A 24,242-nucleotide genomic window follows, 5' to 3' on the forward strand; every position below is an offset into this window, starting at 1 on the left:
AGGGAAGTGGTAGACAATCTGCAATTTTACTGTCATGCACAGTCTTTTAGAACTCTGCAATTTGTGCAAATGGCATTGTAGCTCCGCTTGTTTCCTGGCAGCTCATTCTTTAGAGAACTTTCCAAGATTAAAAGTATTAATGCTTTAGACAAGAAGGTTAAGGGAGGAATTTTATGAATTGTTCTGTCAGCCACTTTGTCTTAAATTGCAAGCCACAGTTGCCTCAAAATGGCCAAATAAGTTGTTGTTGTTGTTTAGTCGTTTAGTCGTGTCCGACTCTTCGTGACCCCATGGACCATAGCACGCCAGGCACTCCTGTCTTGCACTGCCTCCCGTAGTTTGGTCAAACTCATGTTCGTAGCTTCGAGAACACTGTCCAACCATCTTGTCCTCTGTCGTCCCCTTCTCCTTGTGCCCTCCATCTTTCCCAACATCAGGGTCTTTTCCAAGGATTCTTCTCTTCTCATGAGGTGGCCAAAGTATTGGAGCCTCAGCTTCACGATCTGTCCTTCCAGGGAGCACTCAGGGCTGATTTCCTTAAGAATGGATAGGTTTGATCTTCTAGCAGTCCATGGGACTCTCAAGAGTCTCCTCCAGCACCATAATTCAAAAGCATCAATTCTTCGACGATCAGCCTTCTTTATGGTCCAGCTCTCACTTCCATACATCACTACTGGGAAAACCATAGCTTTAACTATACGGACCTTTGTCGGCAAGGTGATGTCTCTGCTTTTTAAGATGCTGTCTAGGTTTGTCATTGCTTTTCTCCCAAGAAGCAGGCGTCTTTTAATTTCGTGACTGCTGTCACCATCTGCAGTGATCAAGGAGCCCAAGAAAATAAAATCTCTCACTGCCTCCATTTCTTCCCCTTCTATTTGCCAGGAGGTGATGGGACCAGTGGCCATGATCTTGGTTTTTAAATAAGTAGTGTCAAGCAAAATCAACTTTGTGCATTTGAGGTCATCACCTGCTACAAAATTTGAAGGAGGTAGGGGTGATGCTCATCCAGTAGAGTGCTGCAGAACTACAACTGGCTGCATGCAACCTTTGATTTGACCGTTCATTGAACTCTGTGGCTGTACACAAAAGCCAGTAAGAGCAGTTGCATGCTGGACCTAAGGGTTGTGACTGGGTTCTGGACCAGATATGGCAAAGCCAAATTTATTGGGCCCAAGAAAAAGGCACCAGTCCAAAGGTGTGCCTAGATGTTGTTTAGCCCCACCTCTACATAGTCATTAATGACCTGGGACATCTCTCTCTTTTGGGATGTAATATCCATCAGAGTTTGGGAAGCTGACACCCTTCAGAGCTAAGGGGACGGGCAGGTAAATAGCTTAATGCTTGTTTTGCCATTTCACCTTGGAGGAAAAGATGTGGGGAATAGAAAGCTGTGAGTTGATTGAAGATTACACTCTGGGAATCTGATGTCCACTTAGCAGATCTCCTGCCTACTTTTTAGGAGCCTGCTTGTTTCCCACAAGTCCTGTTTCTATATCTGTAAATAAAATAAAAATATTACAAAGAAACTATGCATCTCCACTTTGTCATACAAAATCTCGTAGCATTCTACGAGAAGTGGAACCCTACAATAACATGCCAGGGATCTCTAGGGCAGTTATCGAGAGGGGGGGGGAGGGAGATGCTAAGAAGCAGCTGTGCAAAGGGTTGTAACATTTCAAATTCCTAGGCATTAAACATGAAGATTGTGGGCATGTGAGGGATTTCAACTTACACATTTTTCATTCTTTTTTTGCCACCATTTAAAAATAATATTTAGCATTGGTTTCCATCAAAGTGCAAACTACCAGTATGTAAACATGCATAATATTTCTTCTTCAGGTTCTAGCCCTACAACTGCCTGCTTGTCACTCGGATTAATTGAGTGTTCTTTAGAGACATTAATCTCTGGCTCAGCTAATAGTGTCTAATCTACAGAGCAGTGAGTGAAACTGGAGAACAGGCCAGCCATACCATTAGGCAGAGTGAGACAGCTGCCTGAGGCACCTGACTTTGGGTGTCATGAAATGGCAGCAAATTGTCAATTATTTAATTTATGCTGGGGAAGGGGAGAAGTGCTTAAGGGATTGTCGGTCTCAGGTGCTAAATAACCCAATTGGCTCTACTGTGTTCTCTGCTTCTTGGTTTGAAGGAGAGCCAGGGGGACCTTTGCTGCTCTGCCTCAAGCATCCAGATATAGGAATGTTAGAGGAAAGCTGCCTTACACTGAGTCGGACACTTGATCAATCTAGCTCAGTATTGGCAACACTAACTGTCATAGGCAGGATTTTAGACAGGACTCTCTCCCAGCCTTACCTGGATATGCTCCAATTGGTTTAATAAGGCCACTGAGCCACTTTCGGGTGCACACAGAAAGACATAACTCCTAAGGATGCAGGATGCTTGATAAACTTCCATCCTACACCTAGGGGACTTATACGTAAGAAGTGGGCTTTTGCTGAATGGACAGTATACAACTGAATGCATAACACTTAATAAATTGGAGGGGGGATTTGTAGAATGATCACTGCTGAAATTGAGGGCCAAAGGTTCCCCACATCACATGATACACCTGTCTCTCTGTGGTCATCTCATGTATGTGCTTTTCTTTTCATGGAAGAGATATTTGTGTGGGGAAATTGTTGAGAATGAAGTAGCCTTCGTTGTTTTTTCTTCTTGTTTTGCATTATCTTATATATACAGTAATCAGAGACTTTTGGCCTAACAAGATGGAGATCCTGTTTTCTTCTTTTGGAAGCAGCTGCCCCTTTAAGGAAAGGGCTGCCAATTTGGGCTGGGGGTACAGCAATGGAGGGTGGTCAAGCCCTTTCTCCAGTGATCCATATATACCATGAGCTGCTTGTTAGTTATGAATTTATGTACAGGCACAATATGGCCTCAGATTAACTGCTTTCTGTGTGAAGTATTTCCTGACACTAAGCAAGCAATGATTGGGTCCTAAAGTCTAAATTTCTGCTACTTTCTCACAAAGAGAGAAAGAGAGTGTGTGTATATGTGAATGTACAGCCAGAGCTCTTGGATTCAGTGAAGGATCAGCTGTTAATTCCCTGAAGCTAAATCAGGACACACACAGACTGCTTTTGTTTCCATCTCTTCAGCTTCTTAGCAGTTTCCTCACTCCTCAGATCTCTTTACTCTTTCGACAGCCTCCATCTGTCAGTGTTTATGTAGTGCTCAAAATGAAGCAAGAAGGGAACAGAAAGTTCACTGAAACATCAAGTAGGATAAGACCAAAATTTCAGTTTAATAATCAATCTTAATAACAACTGCACAGTACAGCTTCCTGCCTGGCTATTTTCTTCCCTCAAAGGGGCCAATGACATTTCAGTGTACTTTGGTTCTTAAATCCATTGACTTTCTTTCCATTCTTCTCCATGAATGTTGCGAGAAAATTGGAAATGCAGTTGTGTTTTATGTAGGCAGAATGTAGGGAAAATAATGTGGGAAGTCATCATATGGTAGGTATAAAGCAAAACTGATGGCTTTCCTGCACCAGGTTATGTTTCAGTTCTTGAGCATTGGTTGGGGCAAGTCCATGCAACAAGGTCAACTGCAGGTCAACTCCAAAACGCAATAACACAGGCATCCCCAAACTGCGGCCCTCCAGATGTTTTGGCCTTCAACTCCCATGATTCCCAACTAAGAGGACCAGTGGTCAGGGATGATGGGAATTGTAGCCCAAAACATCTGGAGGGCCGAAGTCTGGGGATGTCTGCAATAACACAAATCAGGAGCAAGGGGAATCCAAAAAGCAGAATCTAGGTGACACTGTGTTCAAAATTGAGCATAGTCCAAAGGGAAAGTTGTGGAGTAGAGATATAGGTCAGCAGCACAGGCCAGTCAAGAGATAGATGGATACAGCAAAGCCACTAAGTCAGGTTGCCATGGCCTGGGAGGTGAAAGCCCAGTGTTGTTCCAGCACCTACCAGACCTCAATGAGGGGTTGAATGGTCTGGTGTCTCAGGCTCCACCCAGGACCAGCAGTAAGCACTCAGTGCTGCTATTGAAGGATCCCTTACACCCAAGGGGCCATTTACTTGTGAGCCTCTTGATCCCTTTGACTTTCAGGTACTCACTCCTTTGCCAAGTGTTCTCACTCCTTTGCCAAGTGTTCACTCAGCCTGGTCTAAGGCATCATAGAATTGTAGAGTTAAAAGGGACCCTGAGGATCATCTAGTCTAACCCCTTGCCACTCAGGAATATGCAGCTGTCCCATATGGGGATTGAACCTGCAACCTAGGCATTCTAAGCACCACGCTCTAACCAACTGATTTATGTACTAGACTTGGCCAGTAACTGAGCTGCAGTACCTATGCCATCTTCAAACATCCTGTATAGAGCATATTTTGGTATTCAATGTACACAGTGATTTAAAGAAGCAGCCCCAAAAATCTGTTTGCTTTGCAAGGTTTGTTTCAAATGATTATTTATTTAGCAACATTTATATACCACTTAATCACTTAAACAAACAAACCTCTAAGCGGTGGTCATAAAATGGTATAAAATGTTCACTTCAAAGTATTAATAGAAACAGCAGTTCTTAATATAAAACAGTTGATTATATTAGGCCCCTTACCTAAGGAGCTTACAACCTAAGGGCCAATCTAGACAGGAGTAGCAGCTGTTGGGTGTTTGTGATCATAATCAGGATTGCAGCAGGCCTCGAGGGTGGATTTAATACCTTCCCTGCCCTGTTGCAGTCCTAACCAAAAATTTTTCCTTTGAAGCTACTGTATTATTCGCATTTGGGAGGAAATCTCCTATTATCCCCCTTCCCCCGTGACTGCTATTTCCATTTTAAAAGCCCTAAAGGTTAAGTAGGAAGATGCACTCCTGTCTAGTTTAGCCCTCCTTTTTCAGCAGACAAAAAATAATGGGGGAAAGGATGATACCAGAGAGAGAGGAAAGTGCATTACCTTCCTCCAATAAAAAACGCAAAGGAGAGTGCGGCTTTGCACAAACTTTGCATAAGCTTATTTGTATGCATGCATGCAAGTTTAGAAACATGGAGGAATTCAGTGTTGCATTAAACCAGGCTTTCATTCAGTGTAAGCATTTCTCCTTGACCAATAAAGCAACCCCCCCCCCCGCGTGCTGTTATGGAGGTTCTCCCTGACACCCAAAGAGCCAATATGGGGCATGTACACAGAGAGAGGGTGGGGAAGTCCTGCTGTACTAGCAGAAGCCCTTTTATAGGGTCCTGTTAGTAGAACAACTTAATCGAATCCATGCCAATTGTTACAATTTCAACAGAAATGCAGTCTTACCATAGTGGGGAAAACAGTGACCAGGTGATGTATGTGCTGCTCAGTTGGCTTTCCAGATGCTCACTGCTGATGGGCAACTCCAAGGCCCCTCCTGTTGTCTCCCTTCTTAGATCTTTGTCTTTAAACTGGGCTTGGATAAGACTTCTGTTCAAGTAGAGGACTGTGCTCTGTAAAGTAGGATGCATGGCCACCCCAGAAAAAGGTTGGAATGGAAGTAATAATAATAATAATAATAATAATAATAATAATAATAATATGAGATACATATGGCAAATGGAGTTGTGTTGACTTAGGGTGTGTTCTGGAGGATGTGGGAACTAAGGGCTTTGCTTTATAAAGTGGGGCCTGGCTGGCGAGGATGCACCTCCACAGACACATACCTCCACATGTGGTGGGAATGTCCCAAAATCCAACTCTTCTGGACAGCAATCATATAAGAAATATACAAAATAACTAAGCAAGTATTAGAAGTCACTCCAGAACTGGCCCTACTAATCTTCTTCCAAGATAATGCACACTCACATCATCAAAAGCTCATAACCCACCTACCCTCAGCAGCCAGAAACACCATAGCCAGGAGAGGCCTGTCAGGAGTAAGCATGGAGCAATGGTATCAAATAGTATGGCAAACAGCCTTATTAGAAAAACTAACCAATAAACTGAAGGAAGAAAGGAACAGGTGGTGATCCAGGGTATAAATATAGGGATTTATACAGGTCTGACCCTGGGCAACTCATCTTCTGATGAAGACTTAGGTCTCCAGGAACCTACATATGGCGTTGCCCTGCCCCTCAAAAAAAAAACACACACACCTCTTGACAGTGTTTTAGAAGAGCACATCATCCAGGGAGAGACCTCACCAGGTTTGCCTCCAGAGGTAGGGAAGGTGATTCAGATTGTAGGGGACTGGAACGATTTAAAAGCTTGCTCTTTAATCAATTCTTTTTTAACATACCCCCACAAAAGTAGTAATATTTAATATAGAGCAGCTGATTAAAATAGTTATTGCTTTCATAAAGAAAAAACAAATCTGTAAGTTGTATCCAATTATCTTCCTCAGGAGTATCCAATATCTTCCTCAGAGTAGATCCATTGAACTTAATAGACCTAATTTAATCAGTCATTATTTTTAATGGGTCTACTACTACTACTACTACGACCCAGGTGGTGCTGTGGGTTAAACCACAGAGTCTAGGGCTTGCTGATCAGAAGGTCAGCAGTACGAATCCCTGCAATGGGGTGAGCTCCCGTTGCTTGGTCCCAGCTCCTGCCCACCTAGCAGTTCGAAAGCACATCAAAGTGCAAGTAGATAAATAGGGACCGCTCCGGCGGGAAGGTAAACGCCGTTTCCGTGCGCTGCTCTGGTTTGCCAGAAGCAGCTTTGTCATGCTGGCCACATGACCCGGAAGCTGTCTGCGGACAAATGCCGGCTCCCTTGGCCTATAGAGCGAGATGAGCGCCGCAACCCCAGAGTCGGACACGACTGGACCTGGTGGTCGGGGCCCCTTTACCTTTTACCCTGACCAGGACTGACATTAGAGACCATCCCGTATACATACTATTTGGCTTAACTGATATTTCTGCAGAAAACCACTGTACAGTATATAATGTACTGCTGTTCTTAAAGTACTGTACAGTACCATTGATATTTGCCCTCTAGTGGATTTAGGAAAGAAATGCACCTTGTGAACTTGAACTTGAAACATGAGGCAATGTATTCAAATGTTTTGCACTCCTGGTTCAGAGTTGTAGGGCTACTCTGGAAATGTGAGAGGAGGACCTGGATTGGGCGATTCTTTCTTTCTAATTTCCTCCCTACACATGGCTGAGGATTATGCCTTTGCACCCCACCTACTGGATGCACCTGCCCTGCCAGATACCTTTGTTGGGTGTAATGTTTGCATTTGCCATACTGTATATGTATGAAATCCAATGTGCTTAGGCTTGAGAAGCATGACTCTGTTCCCACCTACAATCTTTTATTTCTTTAAATAATTTTCACCCTGTCCTTCAGTCAAAGAGTTCTCAGAGTGACTTGTAGTTCACTAAAACAAGATACTCCCTGCCCTCCAGCTTACGATAAGACACAACAGAAAAGGAAAATGGACTGGGGGAGCCGAGAAAATAAGCAAACTCAGGAACAAGTTATTCATTATCAGTTCTTCCACTGGCCAGTTGGGGTGGACCCTCAGATGAACTGGCCCTGCATCCCTTCTTTTCCCTCCTTTGCTGTAGCTTGATGTGATGCAGGGTGAGGAATGTCGGGTCTATGGGCCAAACTTGGCTCACTAGGTCATTTTGAGGGAGCCACACCCACCTACCCTACACCTGTTGGCATGCATGATGTTAGTGTGAGGCAGATTAAAGACTCCTTGCTGTTCCCTTCTTGCGCAAGGTGTGCTCCTACTGCCCATTGATGTGGCGTCTTTGTAACCCCGCTCCCCACATCAATGGGCAGTAGGAGCACACCTTGCGCAAGAAGGGAACAGCAAGGAGAAGTGTGAGGAGGCTTGCCGAATGGTTTGAGAAATCCCCTCTCCCCTTTTGACATCTGATATTACAGAGAGAAAGAAATGGTGGGGAGGCTTGCAATGCCCTTTGCACTGTGGTTCACAAGGTTGGGAGCCCCATGCAAGAGATTTTGACTGGTGGGGCAATCTACCTGTAAATCATGTAACATCAAAGTTAGTGCTGGGTAAAGATTTTATTATTATTATTATTATTATTATTATTATTATTACTATTATTATTACTATTATTATTATTATGTATACTGCCCTTCATCCATAGATCTTAGGGCAGTTCACAACATAAAATTGCAATAGAAAAAACACAAAATACATTAATAAAAATAAGAACAAAAACAAACCAGTTATCCCCCCTCCTGTGGACTCAAAAAGGTTGCCCCGCCTGATGTAATGGCTAAGAGTATGCATCAGTTCTGGATGTGCCGTGTGGATTACAAGATAAATCAAGGTGATTCAGAGATCTTCACATTTCCAAGTAGAATCTGGGACTCCTGAAGGTCCCAAGTTGTCCTATGGTCTCACTTGTCCAAAAACTGCACAACCATTTCTCTACCACCCTGCAAATTAAAACCAAGCAGACTTGAGAAACGCCCAGAGCTGGAGAGAAAAGAGGCTGGAGAAGTGGGGAATCTTTTGTTTCAACAGAGGTCTAGCTTTTAATCACAGTGAATTATTTTCATTAGCACTTCAATCACATTTATTTATTTATTAAACGACTAAACAACAACAACAACATATAATCCTTCTCTCAAGTATTTTATCATCTCATCTTTAAACATGAAAAGAGGCAAGGGGATGTAAATCCCATACTAAATGAAGCCCTGTAGGAATATTTTGTATGATTTATTCAGAAAGCTCAGGTGTTTTAATGCATTTTGATGTGATCAGGGGAAGTTTTGCGCCACAAAAGCTAAGCCTAAGGAGCCTCAGAATTCTCTTGTTGGATCAGATGAGGGTCCATTTAACCCGATATTATATTTTCAACAGCAGCCAGACCACATGCCTCCTGGAAGTTCACAAGCAGGCTGTGTGGTGGCTTTCCTAGTTGTGTCTAGCATTCGGCATCCCAAGAAATACAGCCTCTGAACAGGGATGTTTCTAGGTCAGCTTTAGCCATTGGCCTCAAAAGCCAGTGTAAGTAACTCATAACCTATTGATATTCTGTCTTAACAGCTGCCCTACTAAAACTGTAGAGGCCAATAGGCTTTCCATAGGAAAAGACTCCTGACTCTTTTATTGGCCTATCGTTTCCTTTTATATAAATATTGCTGCCTCTAAAATCCTTGAACCCTTCACTAGCGCTAGCAGCTCTATTAAATCTTCTTTATTGAATGCTTTTAAATGTAGCTCCTGGGATTACCGACTTCCAAGCATGATCTTACCACAATGAGATAAATCACCAACATATTAACCTCTCTCTATTAAATGCATATCACCCAAAGGCATTTTGCTTATGACAGAAACCATACATCAGGAGCCTGGATTTCTAAAGCAGCAATTTACCCATTTCTGTTAGAGGGGAACACAATGGCCCACCCTCAGCAGCAACCATCTCTGGAGTGCAGTTATGTCAAATATTTATTAGTGGCAGAAATATTCGACATGATATTTCAGAGTTAAAAGCCCAAGCTGAGTTTTATAGCATCCCTTCATATGCAAGTAAAAAGAGTATTAGAGTAAATGCACAACCTTTTAAAGACTGAGAGGCCCAAGGGCAGAGTCCCCTTCTTTCTCATTGCATTTCTTCCTACAGCTGGTGGGGAGAAAATACCTAAATATGCATATGTATTTTCAAAAGCATTATTTTTAATATATATATTTTTTAAATCAGAAGCATTACATTCTGATTTTTGTCTATTCAAATCCAAAGGGAAAAATTAGATCTCTCTCTCTCTCTCTCTCTCTCTCTCTCTCTCTCTGTGTGTGTGTGTGTGTGTGTGTATCTAGCTGTGTGAAAATCTTTGGGTATATCTATATATAATCTGCACCCATTCCATCACACTTACAAGCTTAGAGTGGCAGGAAATCTTCACAACTGTGAATCTGACAGCACTAATGCAGGTGGGTGTTCTATTCAAGCTTCAAACAAGAGATATCATGAACTCCAATGAAATGTTATTTGGATATTAAAAAATGAACAACATAGGAAGCTGCCATATACAGTCTGACCATTGGGTCCATCGAGCTCAATGCCGTCTACCCTGACCAGCAGCAGTCCTCCAGGGTCTCAGGCAGGGGCATTCCCAATCTTATCTTGAGATATCAGGGATTGAACCTGAGACCTTGTATGTGAAAGACAGGTGCTCTACCACGGAAACATCCCTTATGAAGAACAAAGGGGAGGGGAAGCCCAGATGCTCAAATACAGTTCAGCAATCCCTGTTAAGAATGCCATATTAGGTATTTCCTGGCATTACCACCCTTGCCATAACACTGACATTGTTGCTTCCTGATTTGTCAGGAAAGGAGCCCCCATGATCTCAGAAACATTGATGAACGTTCCATGGAGTGTAGCAGTGGTGTCTGTGCAGAATGTCTTTGGCCGGGGGTTAGAAAAATGGATAACTTTGAAGATGGCTTGGCTACTCACTTTACTTCTCATGCTGTCACCTGTCGCTTTCCACATCAGCTAATTTTTTTATTATTTGAAATTTGAACTGCACAAATGTTTTGGGAACTGCACATTCCCCACCCCCAAAGCTTTCACTTGCACATTATTTTTACAAAAGACCTGCTACACATAGCCCAGTTAATGCCTTCCACAGTTGAAATGTTGACTGGTAGAAACAGTGCCCAATGCATTTTGTTCTTTACACAGTTCCTGGATGGGGCTTTCAGTAAATGTAGACAAGTAGGAAACAGTAGCCAACTCACTCCTCTTCCCACACAGAATATGGATAAGGGTTGGTAACAAAGGTAATGGAGGCCCACACAATTGTAACCTCCTTTTACACGTCTAACCGCTTTTTAAACCCATCTTATTTCATGGCCATCACTTCTGTTGACAATAATCCATGACTAGTTCAGAAAGGATGAGAAATGCATTTTGACTGGAGCAAGAAGATAATCTCTGTAAGAAGTGCTGAGGTAGGAAAGCAGTGGTCACAAATATGAGATTGGGCTGTTCTGGTATGCACTACTGCATATGTACTACGGTATATTAAACCATACTTACCTTAGATATGCAGCCAAGGAACCAGTGGCAAAAGATCAGTCGAAGGAAAGGTTGAAACTCTTTAGATTAGCAATAGGAATTATTTCCCCTCGAGACAATGGGTTCTGCAGCATATACAGTGGTGCCTCGCTAGACGAATTTAATTCGTTCCATGGGTCTTTTCTTATAACGAAAAATTTGTCTAGCAAATCCCATAGGAATGCATTGAATTTTATTTTTAAAAAAATTGCCCATAGGAACGCATTAATTGAATTTCAATGCATTCCTATGGGAAACCGCAATTCGCAAGACAAATTTTTCATAAAACGAATTCATCTAGCGAGGCAACCTCCGCTCGAAAAATCCTTTCGTTAAGCGGAAATTTCGTTAAGCAGGGCATTCATTAAGCGAGGCACCACTGTAATTACAGGTGAAGGGTTACAGGTAGCACTGCTGTGGAAGAGCTTTGCTGGAGACCTTGGAGAGCTCTTGATTTTCAGGGTAGACAACACTGGACTAAATGGCCACTGGTCTGACCCTGTACAAAACAGCTTCTTGTGTTATGTTAAATGAGGTGCTCTTTCCTTCAACTGCTTTCATTATACTGTATAGGCCAAGTGCATATTTTCTTAGCATCAACCAACAAAAGCACAAGCAAAATCATATGCAGATTTATGAAAAATAATTTTATTATGTAACACCTTGTTTTTAACAATGTTGATTTCTTTTAAAATTCAGAATACCTGCGTCATTCATGTAAAATAGTTTGATACAGTACATTGTATGGTATAGTTTTTCCTCAAATTCTAAGGTTCTCCTAACACCTTAATCCTTTGCTTTAATAAGGGAGACCCTAAAACAACGTGCGAACATATTTAAAAATAATTAAAATTTAAAATCCACTACATCAAGCCAGCTCTCAAAAAATCATGACAAAAGTATCTGAATGAATGCTGCACTGCTTGTTTGTTTGCAGGGAACGTCACTCATGCTCTTTTTTAAATTCCAAGCATGCTCACAAATCAGTTAACACCAACAGGAAAAATAAAACACTGTCTATGACAATCATTTTAGTTGGTTGCTGAACCAAACAGGTTTATCTCAGTAACACACTCATTTACGATCAAATAGCAGCTTTAATACCAGTCAAGTCATAGATTTGAGAACAAAATAAACATATGCTGAAAATTAATCTTTGGGAGGCTTGTAAATCTGCTGGAAAAATGCTCTCATTTTTTGTGTCCTTAAAAAAATCTCTAGCAAATTTGTTGGTCATAAAACATTGATCAATGTGGAAAATGAATCAACCCACAAAAAAGTCACTAAAAGTCAATGTATATAAAAAAAATTCTCAATTGGAGCCACGGTTAGTTTGCGTTCATCTCATTAACACATACTGTATGCTTCAAATACCAGTTAAGAGATTTTGCGTACTATTGGTCAGATAACGTTGTTAACATCAATAGAATTCACAACAACAAAAATGCTTGCCCCTAGCACATTTCACAGCTTCAACTGCTACAGACTGTCACTGAAAACAATGCATTGGTCAGTCTGAACCATGTCAAGTAAACTATGGAAGTAGCATATCCACAACACAAACTGTGCTAGTACTTTCTTTTCAAGTCTAATTCCATAATGGGTACAATCTGAGGGAGCCACTACTCCCAGCCTGTGAAAAGTAGTGGAACTTGGCTATCAGACATTTTGAAAATGTGATAGTTTACAGTACATTCTTGCAGCCCAACACCAGGTTCCAGGCAGGCAGCAGCACGGCCAGTCCTGCAGCCTTAGCAACAGTGCATTGACTTTATTTAGGTGCAGCTCAGTACCGGTGCGTCTGGTGAGAGTACTGTGGAGGCTGCTGGGAGGTAGTTGAATATCCCATGCTGCTCTGTGGCTGTGATGTGCTTGGTCCAGGGTTTGGATAGGCAGCATGGGGATTGGAACGCTGAGCAACACATTGGAGACACGAGAGAGAGAGAGAGAGAGAGAGAGAGAGAGAGAGAGAGAGAGAGAGAGAGAGAGAGAGAGAGAGAGAGAGTGTATTACATATGTGGCTGGTCAAATGCTGCCAGGTTTAACACAACGGAAATGACAACTATGACTGCTATTTCTACAGCTCTAGAGGTTGTTGCAGCATGGATTCAACTTATGAAGCTAATTGTTAAGAGGGTGGGAAATGAAACCAGACGAACAGCTCTAAACCATGGGTTGTCCATTATCTGTTTTGAAGCTCAAACCACAGTTCAAGTTCTTCATCAGTGTGGCATGATGTATGAACTGGTTAGCAATGACACACTGTGCAGGTCTCCACTGGTGCCTTTTGACTTGGATCAGTTGTGTTTAACAATTAAAACATATATTCAAATAGATTTTAAAAATAGAACTTTTAGTAGGTATGGACATAACAGCTAATACCATAACAAAACTGAAAGCTGAAAACAGAAATACCTGATAATCTGAGGTCATGATAAGTCCACCTGAGGTAGTGGTAGGAGGAACAACTCTCACTTTTTTCAAGGGAGGCCCTTGCGTATGACTGTTGTCTTGGTTCCCTGGATGACCAGTTCCATTTGTGTGGTTATTGCCCTGCTGCTGGTTCTTCTCAATTTGTTAAAGAAAAAAATGTAAGAGACAGCTCAGAGGGAGTTCATGGGTAGGAAGCATCCAGTCTTATGTAAGGCTAAGTCAGGCACAAAGCCACTAATTACTTAATAATAATTACTTTACTATTTCCACGTAAGTATGCACACAAATTAAATTTAAATCTAAACATACTATACAGCCCTATCATAACTATTTACTCAGAGATAAGCCTAATTTATTTGCCATATTTTCAACTATGCATTTTAGGATTACAGCCTTATTCAAAATAAGTTAATATGAAAGGAACTTGGAATCATCACTACTCTAGAGTTGCAGATAATAAAAAGACTTCAAATTAGGTACCATGAAAATGCTCTAAACCTTATTATTCTACAAGTCTTGGATCAAATCTGATTACTGATATTAATTTTTTTCCTGTATTAATTATGTAAACTGAAATGTTGCAGAAGTTCTCAACTTCTTGCTATGTCTGATGTATAGAGTTGGAATGACCCATAATTAATGTTAACTTCTATCCATATTAATCTTCATCTCATCATATTATTAATTTATTTTATGCTATCATTCTTATCTTGGCAGGAAATGGTTCATTAAAAGTAGTAGCAACAATCAGGGACATATATGTAAAAGTATGGAATAATAAATCATGTACTCTCAGTAACTTACATGCTTGAAATCAGATCCATTAACCCTATCATAAATACGATTGCCCTAACAACTTGGTAATTATAAAATTCTCCAACCTGATTAACAAAATACACCTCCTAAATGTATTTCTCTCATCTTAACCTTCAAATGAATACCTACTTTGTCTCCTTTATCATCAGGCTCTTCTTCAGTTAGAAATTCTCGTTTTGGGTATGGGATTTGACAACCTGCAAACACACTGCAAACACAAAAAAGAGTATAAATCCCTACTAGAAAAAAGTGTGTCCCATAATTAATAAAATGGTTTTCATCCTGGTTCAAGCTGCTTTAAGGTGTCACTTGCCATTTGTGATTTTAGTCTTTTAGGAAGTGACTTTAGTCTTTGAAGTGTTCAAAATATGACACAGTTTCTTCTGAAAGGCTATCAGTTTCTTCAGTAAAAAAAGGAGAGAGAATATCACCAGCTATTAACTAAATACACTGCTTATAATGCAGAGTTTAGTAATGGACTATATGACAGCCCGAGCACAAGTTTGCCTGTGCGTAGACTTGTAAGCCTCCATTTTACTAAGAAGCGAAGTGACACAGTTTCCTAGCTGTTGTTACCATATACCAGCAAGTCATCCCAAACACGTTTTTCTGGCTAAGACAAGCTGAAAAATGCTATGCCCCATTTCTATACAAGACTGGAAACACTAAATTCTACAATGATTCATCTCTTCTTGCTCATATGTCTTGCCCCCTAACCTATTACTTGCATAATTTTGTACCATAGTCTTATTTCCAAGTAATATTTTCCATAAAAATGAAGCTAAAGTTATTGCAAGCTGTCTTCAGTTCCATGTTTCCCAATTCCATGTTGAACTTTTGCTAAGGAATCGGTGAAGAGATTGGATTTCTAACGTAAGGACAACTGCTATGGATCACCTACCTGTGACCATGTAAGCCATTATCATTTGATTTATACTCTATCTGTAGGTCTATTTAAAATTAACAGTAGCAACATCTGCAACATTAAAAAAGAACAGCAAATAAAAGCCAATCAGAAACCAGTAGCCCATTTCACCCCACACACATTTGCATATAATCTTTGTAGAGGGGTTGTGCCAATATTCTTTGAATGTTCAAATTTTAATTCTCATGCTTTTCTTTTTTTTACTGTATCAGCCTACTATTGAGACCAATGGACCACTTTAAAAGTCCTAGCTGGAAATAATGATTAATTTCATCTTGTGAACTGCCCCTGAGATCTGTTGATGAAGGGTGGTATAAATCTTATTGGTATCACATTCCAAAAACATATTCTAACTGAAAAGCTATTGGACCACATATTAACTTAAATTCCTCAGTGGGCTATCAAGGAAGCCCTATAGGAGAAATGCACAAGTGAAAAAGTGGGCTCATTAACAGAAGAGAAAAACAAAATCCAAAAAATGTCTAAGTGAATACTGGTGCCGATAGCTATTTTAAAAAATGAGTATTATAAATAAGAGAGTCAGGGTTGTACGTTTGCCCTATCAATGTTAACTCAGGCATTTGATAAGTTTTCACTTTCTTATTCATTTCAACAGGGAAAATCAGACTCCTGGTAGCTTAGAAAGTTAAATGCAAGTTAAAGGTACATTTAAAAAAACCACCCAGAAAATGTAGGGGAAAGATGAAACAACTGATCCCATAATTGTTGAGGAATAAAGGAAGTATAAAGGGGCTCAGGTTTGCTAAAAAAAACAACACCACAAAACTTTTAACAAATGTTTCAAATAGCTACTAGGGACCCCATTAATTTGGGTGGGATAACCCTTTTGGGGACTTGTATAGTGATGATAAGAGATACGAAGATGGCAGAGTAAGAATCCAGAAAAATATATGTATCAGAAGTAATTGATACTGCAGAGTTCTACAGTGGCTGATAGAAGAAGCAATAGTTTATACCAGTATGTGTTAGGGTGGATATACTCCCAGCAGTGAAACTGAATTCACTAAACACCCATTCAAATCCAGTTTACTAGTAATCTCTCTCATAGAGTGTTGAGGTAAAGAGAGATAAAACATTCCTCAAAAAGGCCCAGGGACACCACGGTATTATGTTGCACATTTATGTTATTACACTAATACTCCACTCTTCCTCTGAGGAGCTCAAAACAGCTTAGAAATGGTCCTAGGCGATCTCCCATGAAGTTTACAAGGCCAGCAATAAGCTCCTTAGCTTCTGATGCAGAATACATCATACAGCTTCAGACCACTGTGCTTGTTTACTTGGTATTGTGTAGAGAGTTTATTGGGTATACTGACTTACACACAATACATTCTGCACCCTATTTATACCTTTCAAGTAGGTCAAGTACTTCTGCTAGCCTCTTTAAAGCTCTTTGGTTAAGTATTCATATTCTGCTATGGGACTGGAATGAAAAACCCCTCTAGCTGTGTTTTGCCTCGCCTAACAGGTTGGGGCAATGTGACCCAAATATGTAATCAGTACACACTTTGAACTGGAACAAATAGAGGAAATAGTCATGGAAGATTTTATAAAAATCTGTGCATTTTAAACAATATCAGGTCATTAGTGACGTAGAAGCCCACCAAGATCGCAGAAGACATTGGAATTGCAGTTATTTGAAGTTTCTGCATATATTATTCTGCTCCTACACATAAAAAACTGGCTACCTTTAGTCTTCACAACCAAAGACTGAATGCTGTGCATATTCATCCTGTTGTTTTAAAAATGTGAGATCAGGGGTCATGGATGTGTCTTCCATACTCTTACCTCAGGCATCCCCAAACTTCAGCCCTCCAGATGTTTTGGACTACAATTCCCATCATCCCTGACCACTGGTCCTGTTAGCTAGGGATCATGGGAGCTGTAGGCCAAAACATTTGGAGGGCCGCAGTTTGGGGATGCCTGCTCTACCTCCTTTCCTGTCCATAATTAGTAGGGACATAATAATTTTTGCAAAATGCAAAACGTTATGTTTTTGGCAGTGCTTGCACAGTTTAAATTATGGGCAATTGTACCTATTGTTTTCATCCAGATCTCTGCAGTTATTAGTATCTAAAGATTTTCCTAATAAGCTGAGATACCAATTTATGATTTAAAGAAGAAAGGGATAGTTCCCAAGGGCAGTTTAGGCTACACCAAACAAATCACATGATGGAAGAAAACCAAGTTTGTTCCCAAGTCAATATGCTCCTGTGAATTTCATTTTCAGAAACTCTGCACCCATTGCACATACCATACATATGTGTAAAACATCAGAAAGCAAACTGGGTTCATAAATCATCAAATTAAGGTTCAAATAGTTTACCGACTTGCCAGTGAAATATTCTTTGACACAAAATAAATAGACATGTCTTTCAAATACTAACTTTAAAGTCTTGCCTACATATTTAGAATACGGATGTTTAAAAAGCAAACCATGTTATTTAAAAACAAAGAAAGTGCATGAATATGCCCTACCATCCAGACTTTGGTTGTGAAGTTGGAAGGCGGTCCCCATCCTCACCATAGTCCACCCATCAAGTTTACAAATAAATATAAACTAATTATAGAATGTCATCTGGCATTTCAAGTGGACCTGCAGGCAGTTAGCAGTTGACTATGAAGATATATAGCATGCATAATCAACCTGTCAGTGAATAACAGGATTATTGCTATGACTAATGGGATCAAAGGCTCAGGGAAAGATTAATAGGAATATTACTTCAAAATGGCAAATGGCACAGTAAAGCCATTTCTTATAACTTATCAAGAGGGAGCATCTCACATGTCATTTTCAGAACATTCCTCCATTCCACACCCACCCAGTCACACCTTGACACTGAAAGCAATAAAGCATTTAAAGAGCTGCACAGACAGTATCTAGTAAACTGACCACTTACTCAGATGTAGGAAGAGGATCTTCTAAGAAATAAGGATCCTGCATAGCCTGTTCTGAGGTAATTCTCTTTATTGGGTCCATAGTAAGCAATTTCTGTAGCTATGCATAGTTAAAAACACAAGACATTCAGTGCTGTCAAATCAATCAAGAAAATATTTCACCACAGTGTGAATATACAAAGCCTCCTTATATGCTTATAAAGTCTAGTTAGCTCAGTGGCAGAGCTTATACTCTGCATACAGAAGGTACCAGGTTCAAGCTCCAGAATCTCAAGGCACGACTGAAGAGACCCCCTTCTGAAAACTTGAAGAGCTGCTGACAGAATATTGAGCTAGATGGACCAATGATATGATTCATAACCTGGTCCCTAATAATCTAGGCTTCCATAATCTGAGAATTAGGTTTATATCTATCTATCTATCTATCTATCTATCTATCTATCTATCTATCTATATAAATGTAAAAATCGTGAAAGTGTGTGTTCCACTTTTCTCCGTAACCGCTTGACCGATCGTCCTGAAATTTTGACACAACAATCCAGGCCACTCCCCAAGCGTTGTTAGAAAAAAAAATCCCTCAAATTTCACACCTGGGCAGGTATAAACCTGCTTTTCCACAAAGAAAACAGCGCTCTCAAGTGGAATTCCTCCCACAGTACACCACCTCCCTTCCTGTGAAATCTACACCACACCCACAAACCAAATATTGACATCATCAACCAAGCAACTGAAACCACCAAGGCGGCCATTATCAGGCCCCTAGGCCCCTGCCAGGCCCCCCTAGGCCCGGGGGGGGGGAGAGGGGGAGTGCCCAGATCGCAGCACGGCCTTTGTTTTATGTAGCCCCCTGCCAGGCCCCCTCTAGGTCCGGGGGGGGGGGGAATAACCCACAGCAACGCACTTGGGGGCACGGCAAGGGGTTTTTACTTTAAAATTTAGCACCACTACCTCCCCAAAATCCCCCACCAAATAACCACAAGACAAAAATAAATACCATCCTTCAAATGTCATGAGATACACCGGTCACGGGGGGGGGGGGAACAAACAGAATAGATCATGGATTGGGACACATGGGGGCAGTCACAGGGATTAGCCACAACAACGCACCACACCCACAAACCCCGCCTCCGCCACGAGATCCTGTAAAACAGGGGGACTCTGAGGCTCAGGGGGATCTGAAGGGGGCCTATTACCCTCCATTTGACAGACTAACACACAGCAACGCGTGCAGGGCCAGCTAGTGAACTATAAAATGCTACCCATGGGAAAGCTGCAGTTACACCTTAGAAGCACGTTGAATTCTACCATTAGCTATCACTTAACCACAGCAGTCTGTTGATACAACTAGTAGCTAGCCAGATTACCAGGTTGTCAGGACAAAAAAGGAAGGAAATCTACTGCCACCATATGTGCAGCAGAAATGTTATAAACTGACTTAATGCCTAGCACTTGGGAATAGTAAACTATTAATTAAATCATAGGGTTTTACATCAGACACTTCAAATTTCTTTCTCTGGACATGAATTACTATGAAATATGAAATGGCACAGAAATTCAACTTTACAACCAATGCTTTTGTGAAGAGATGCAATGAAAAGCAATTTAAACAATTCAAATTAATGCTTCCAGAAACTGCAAAAATTCACAAGTGAACAATTTGAGACTTTCCAAGTCTTACCAAGTGGAATGCTTTGCTATCTGGCTTAACTTTATGTTTTTCCATATATTTGATAAGGCTGCAGTTGGTATACCTGAAAGAAAACAATGAGTTACAACAATGCATTGCATCAAATTGAATAGAAAGTGAAAATCTGGAGGACGGGATAAAACCGACAGGGCTTGCTAACGAACTCAGTTGTGCTGAATTGTCTGGTCCATCTGTGATTCAAAGGGTGCCAGAAGTGTAAAAGTAGCCTGAGGCCACACATCCTTTTTAATATCAGCCACATGGAAATGATTTCCCATTATTACAGATGTGGTTAGCAACCAGTATCCCTCTTGTACAATATTAGATGCACATACTTCTAGTAGTTATGAGTTTGATAATGCTTAAAAAATAATAATTAAAGAAACATAAAAAGCCAATCCTATATATATATATATATATATATATATATATATATATATATATATATATAAATGTAAACGGGGCATGTCTGTTCCTCTCTAATGTTCAACGAAACCGGCCGTGACCGATAGCGTTGAAATTTGGACACAATGCCACATGCGAATAAGAGAGTAACCTAAGACACTTTCCGTACACAGATGTCACACCTGGGCCACGTAAAAAACCCCAAACCCCGTGTTTCAGAACATACAACTCACCCAAAAGTGCATGCTGGGAAATAGAACCCAGAAGCTGACAGACAGTTCCTTTTCCAAGGGTGGGGGCCAAGGAATGGAGATACAGGGCGGAGGCCTTGGCTTGCATTTACATATTAGGCCGAGCCAAGGCCTACAGAATAGGACTCGGCTCTACTTTACAGCCTACAGACTAGGCCGAGTGGAGCCCTGGGTGGGGGGTGGGGGAAGGAGGGGCTCGGATAGGTCATGGGTTGAGCCAGGGTGGGGGGGAGTCACAGGGATGACCCGAGGGGGGTGGGGGAGGGGGGACAGGATATTTCATGGGTCGCGACAGCATGGGAGGAATCACAGGGATGAGACACAACAACGGTGCGGGGGACACATAGTCCAGTGGGGGACAGACACATCCTCCCCCTTTCCTGGGAAACAAGGACCCTGAGTCAGGCACAGCAACGCATGCCCGGGCCAGCTAGTGTATCTAAAATTAGCAGTTATTGCTTGTTTGAAACAGCTTCAGAAAACCATGCAGAAAACACAAGGATCCACTAAACCAAGAAGGGCCAGTATAGATCCCTTCAAACTTACTGGCCTCCAAATCCTGTGGGCTTTTTCACAAACAACATGGTTATCAATACAAACCTGTAGTGTGACATGAAATACCCGTTCCCAGCCAAGTTCCCTGCTGTTCTCAGAAAACTCAGAGGTGCAACCATCTTTGTGGGGAAGGGGTGGTTACCAGAGGGAGGAAAGAAGCAATTGCCAAGGAAGCCTGATTCCTGAATGTATGAACCCCTGATGCAGTAGAAATCAAAACAATTACTTAGATCTTTGCAAAACTTACGTGTTTCTTCGAAAATCTTTCATTAACGTTGAATGTTCAGGCATCTTTTTAATATCTTCCCAATCTTTATCTATGAATTGAATATTAATAACACTCTTTCATCTTTCTCTACATAGGGAATAGGACATCATCACTTGCACATTCAAAACCATCATTCACTCTCCTCTTTATACGCCAAACTTTGCCTTCTGATCACCATTGATGAAAATGAATATGAGTGGACAAAATATCCTTTCTCAGTCGCCTCAGCAACACTAGATCAGTCACCAAAGAGACACCTATTTTTAATGTACAGTAGACCAAATTTTGCTATGGAAGTAGGCAAAGCGGTGCACAATGAAATTAACACAGTAGGTCTGAATCCCCAACATGATGCACATGGGCACCCCAGAGCCTACATACCAAGGCCCCTTACCCCTCCCAACTGTTTAATTTTTTAAAAGTGAACTTTCACCTATTTGTTGTTTGGGGAGGGGCAGCTGCCTGCTTTGTGTTTTTGCCAGTTTTGGGTGGGAGTGGGGCTCTGAGTATCACTAGTTTGTCTTCTGTGAAAAATGTATTTTGTGAGCCCACAAAATATTTTTAAATATGCCCAGTCCAAAATGTCTGAGGACCCCTGCAGTAAATACTACTACAGCTCCCAATATTTTGTTTCTTTATATCAAGACAATAAGAATTTTCAAGAAATAAAAAAATGGGGGGGGATCAATTTCACAGTGTTCTTTGTAGGCCACGCATAGACCTATGCACATCCAATAAAAGATCAGGCATATTGACATTTTCCCATGGCTACTGTGGCTTCTTTCAAGCCTACTAGCTTTTCAGTAAATGTTATGGCACAAAGAGTATGTCAGTCCTATTAAAATGGTACTGGAGATACGTATAGCCTGGAGTACATCAGTAATGAATGTACAGAATATGTACCTGCAGGAAATCCCATTACATTGAATATTCTGTCCAGCTGGTCATGATGATATGGATTACTAGTTTTTATGTCCTCTTGTCGGCAGTGGAATATTGGCTCAGATGTTAGCAGCTCTGCAAATATACACCCTATAGCCCAAATATCTTTACGAAAAAGGAGGAAAGAAAAATCAAATACACTTTTCTGAAAGGAGAAAGCATAGTCTGAAGAACAGCAGCAGAGGTTACACATGGCCTCTCAAAGCAAGCAACTCTGATTAAGTTATATGTACCTTTTCTACAGACAATTCCATTCTAACTGCTGCATTTCCAAGTTCCCCTTTATTCCTTAAGATTTTACACGTGACCCCATGCATTTAAAAATTGAACATTTTGCTGGGGTTAAAGGAATGTAGACCAAACTTATGTTATACTAAATGTGCAGCTTCTACAATAGCTGAATATTTAGTTCCACCTCTCATTACACATTTGTGTCTGTGTCTCATATAACATTCAGTTTTCCCCTACTTCCTCTTCTCATTACCATCAGCCAATAACCTGGAGCATGAAAGACATACAAGGAACACGGGTAGCTAGATATGCTGCTGCTGTATTTAGCAAAATCAATGCATTACTAATTTTAACACTGTTACTAGAGAAAAATGAGCAAAAGACTATGCAAACTGCATTGCTGTCATTTTTAACCATAATATTTTCATATATAACAGAGCAGGTATCTGCATTGGTGGCAACTAGCCAGGAAGACATAAGCTGCTGCCTTGTATTGTTCAGTATCTTGCTCAGTATTGTGAACACCCAACTGACAGCAGGGCCCCAGGATTTCAGCCAGTAGTTTTTCCAGACTGACACAAAAGTATCATGAACTGAAATTGGGGACATTTGTAGTGCTAAGCAGGTGCTCTATCATTGAGCTATAGTCCCTTCCTTACAGATCTTCGGCTCAGGGATTGATTAGAAAAGGATTGAAAATAAGACAGTCAGAACTGTAATGCTTTTATTTAAATCTAAGCTCTCTTGCATTTGGAAATCTGATGTGCACCTCTGCTTGGTCCATCTCAAAAAGGATATAAAGGACTTGGAAAAGGTGTATAAAGGGTGTACAGTCATATCTCATGTTGTGTACGCTTCAGGTTGCGTCTTTTCAGCTTGCGAATGCGGCAAACCTGGAAGTGTTTACTTCTGGGTTTCGCCGCGCGCAGAAGCACTCTATCGCGCTTTGCACGTGTGCAGAAGTGCCGCTCTGGTTGCAGACTTTTCAGGGTGCAAACAGCACCCTGGAATGGATCGTGTCCGCAACCAGAAGTACCACTGTATTTCAAAGCAATCAAGGAGCTGAATCATGGCACCTTCCCCACAAGGAGAGGCTGAAGGTGTTGGGAGTTTGAAGGGGACATACGAAAGATCATCACTGGGGAGGAATACTAGCACTTAAGACTCAATGAAACTGATTGTCCTCTACTGTCAGACAAAATAAAGTGCTTCACCAACATTTTTAATTCAGTCAATGAGGGCTTTTGCACAGTTACTTCTAGTATTGAGGACTTGGATAAAAGAAATTGCTCAAAAGCACACTGAAAAAATAGGTATTTTCAATAGTATTTCAACCAAACCAAACAGGTTGTTTCAAGCTCTGGGTACAAGTCTACTAAAATCAAAGGCCTTCAGGCGGACTGTGAAAGCTGAACGATCCCTCCAGAATGGTATAGGATATGGAGGAGTGTTGCTATGTGGGGGGAAATCTGAGAAAAAATTGTGGAGGCACCTTGTGATAGCATCATGCTGCTTGTGCACGTCTGGATCAAAGCCAAAATGTTCCTGACACTATTCAATAATGCAAATCAGTCTTCAGAATTAAATGTTGTTGGCATTTCTTATCTAATTAGTGAAACCATCTGTAAATTCAATGTGGTCTTTGCCAGTTAAGTGCCCTGAAGTACTTAAGAGTGATGCACATGTTTGGGCAACCAAACATGATAAAATACTCAAGCCTTAAAAAGTAAGGTTCAGTGAATCACTTTTCTTCCACACTAGAATCACAATGCTTTCCTATATTTTCCAAATGCCAAAATGCATT

The 24,242-nt window shown here is 41.0% G+C and overlaps 1 protein-coding gene across 2 annotated transcripts in view; it reads right to left on the reverse strand.

Annotated features, from left to right (window-relative positions):
* Positions 1–11,634: 11,634 nt before the first annotated feature.
* CDK8 (cyclin dependent kinase 8) overlaps positions 11,635–24,242 on the reverse strand; it is a 43,790-nt gene continuing 31,182 nt past the window's right edge. Inside the window, exons 7-13 of one of the 2 annotated variants that reach the window (XM_035115223.3) lie at positions 22,169–22,312; positions 21,245–21,314; positions 19,778–19,850; positions 18,102–18,199; positions 14,385–14,463; positions 13,422–13,574; positions 11,635–12,918 (exon numbers count right to left, since the gene is read on the reverse strand). In XM_035115223.3, the coding sequence (XP_034971114.1) occupies positions 12,793–12,918; positions 13,422–13,574; positions 14,385–14,463; positions 18,102–18,199; positions 19,778–19,850; positions 21,245–21,314; positions 22,169–22,312 (743 nt within the window). In that variant the 3' untranslated portion in view covers positions 11,635–12,792. The remainder of the gene's footprint in view (positions 12,919–13,421; positions 13,575–14,384; positions 14,464–18,101; positions 18,200–19,777; positions 19,851–21,244; positions 21,315–22,168; positions 22,313–24,242) is intronic. The other variant, XM_035115224.3, reaches the window with a different exon arrangement.

This window comes from Zootoca vivipara, chromosome 4 (assembly GCF_965207765.1).
Source record: "Zootoca vivipara chromosome 4, rZooViv2.hap1.1, whole genome shotgun sequence".
Lineage (NCBI taxonomy): Eukaryota > Metazoa > Chordata > Lepidosauria > Squamata > Lacertidae > Zootoca > Zootoca vivipara.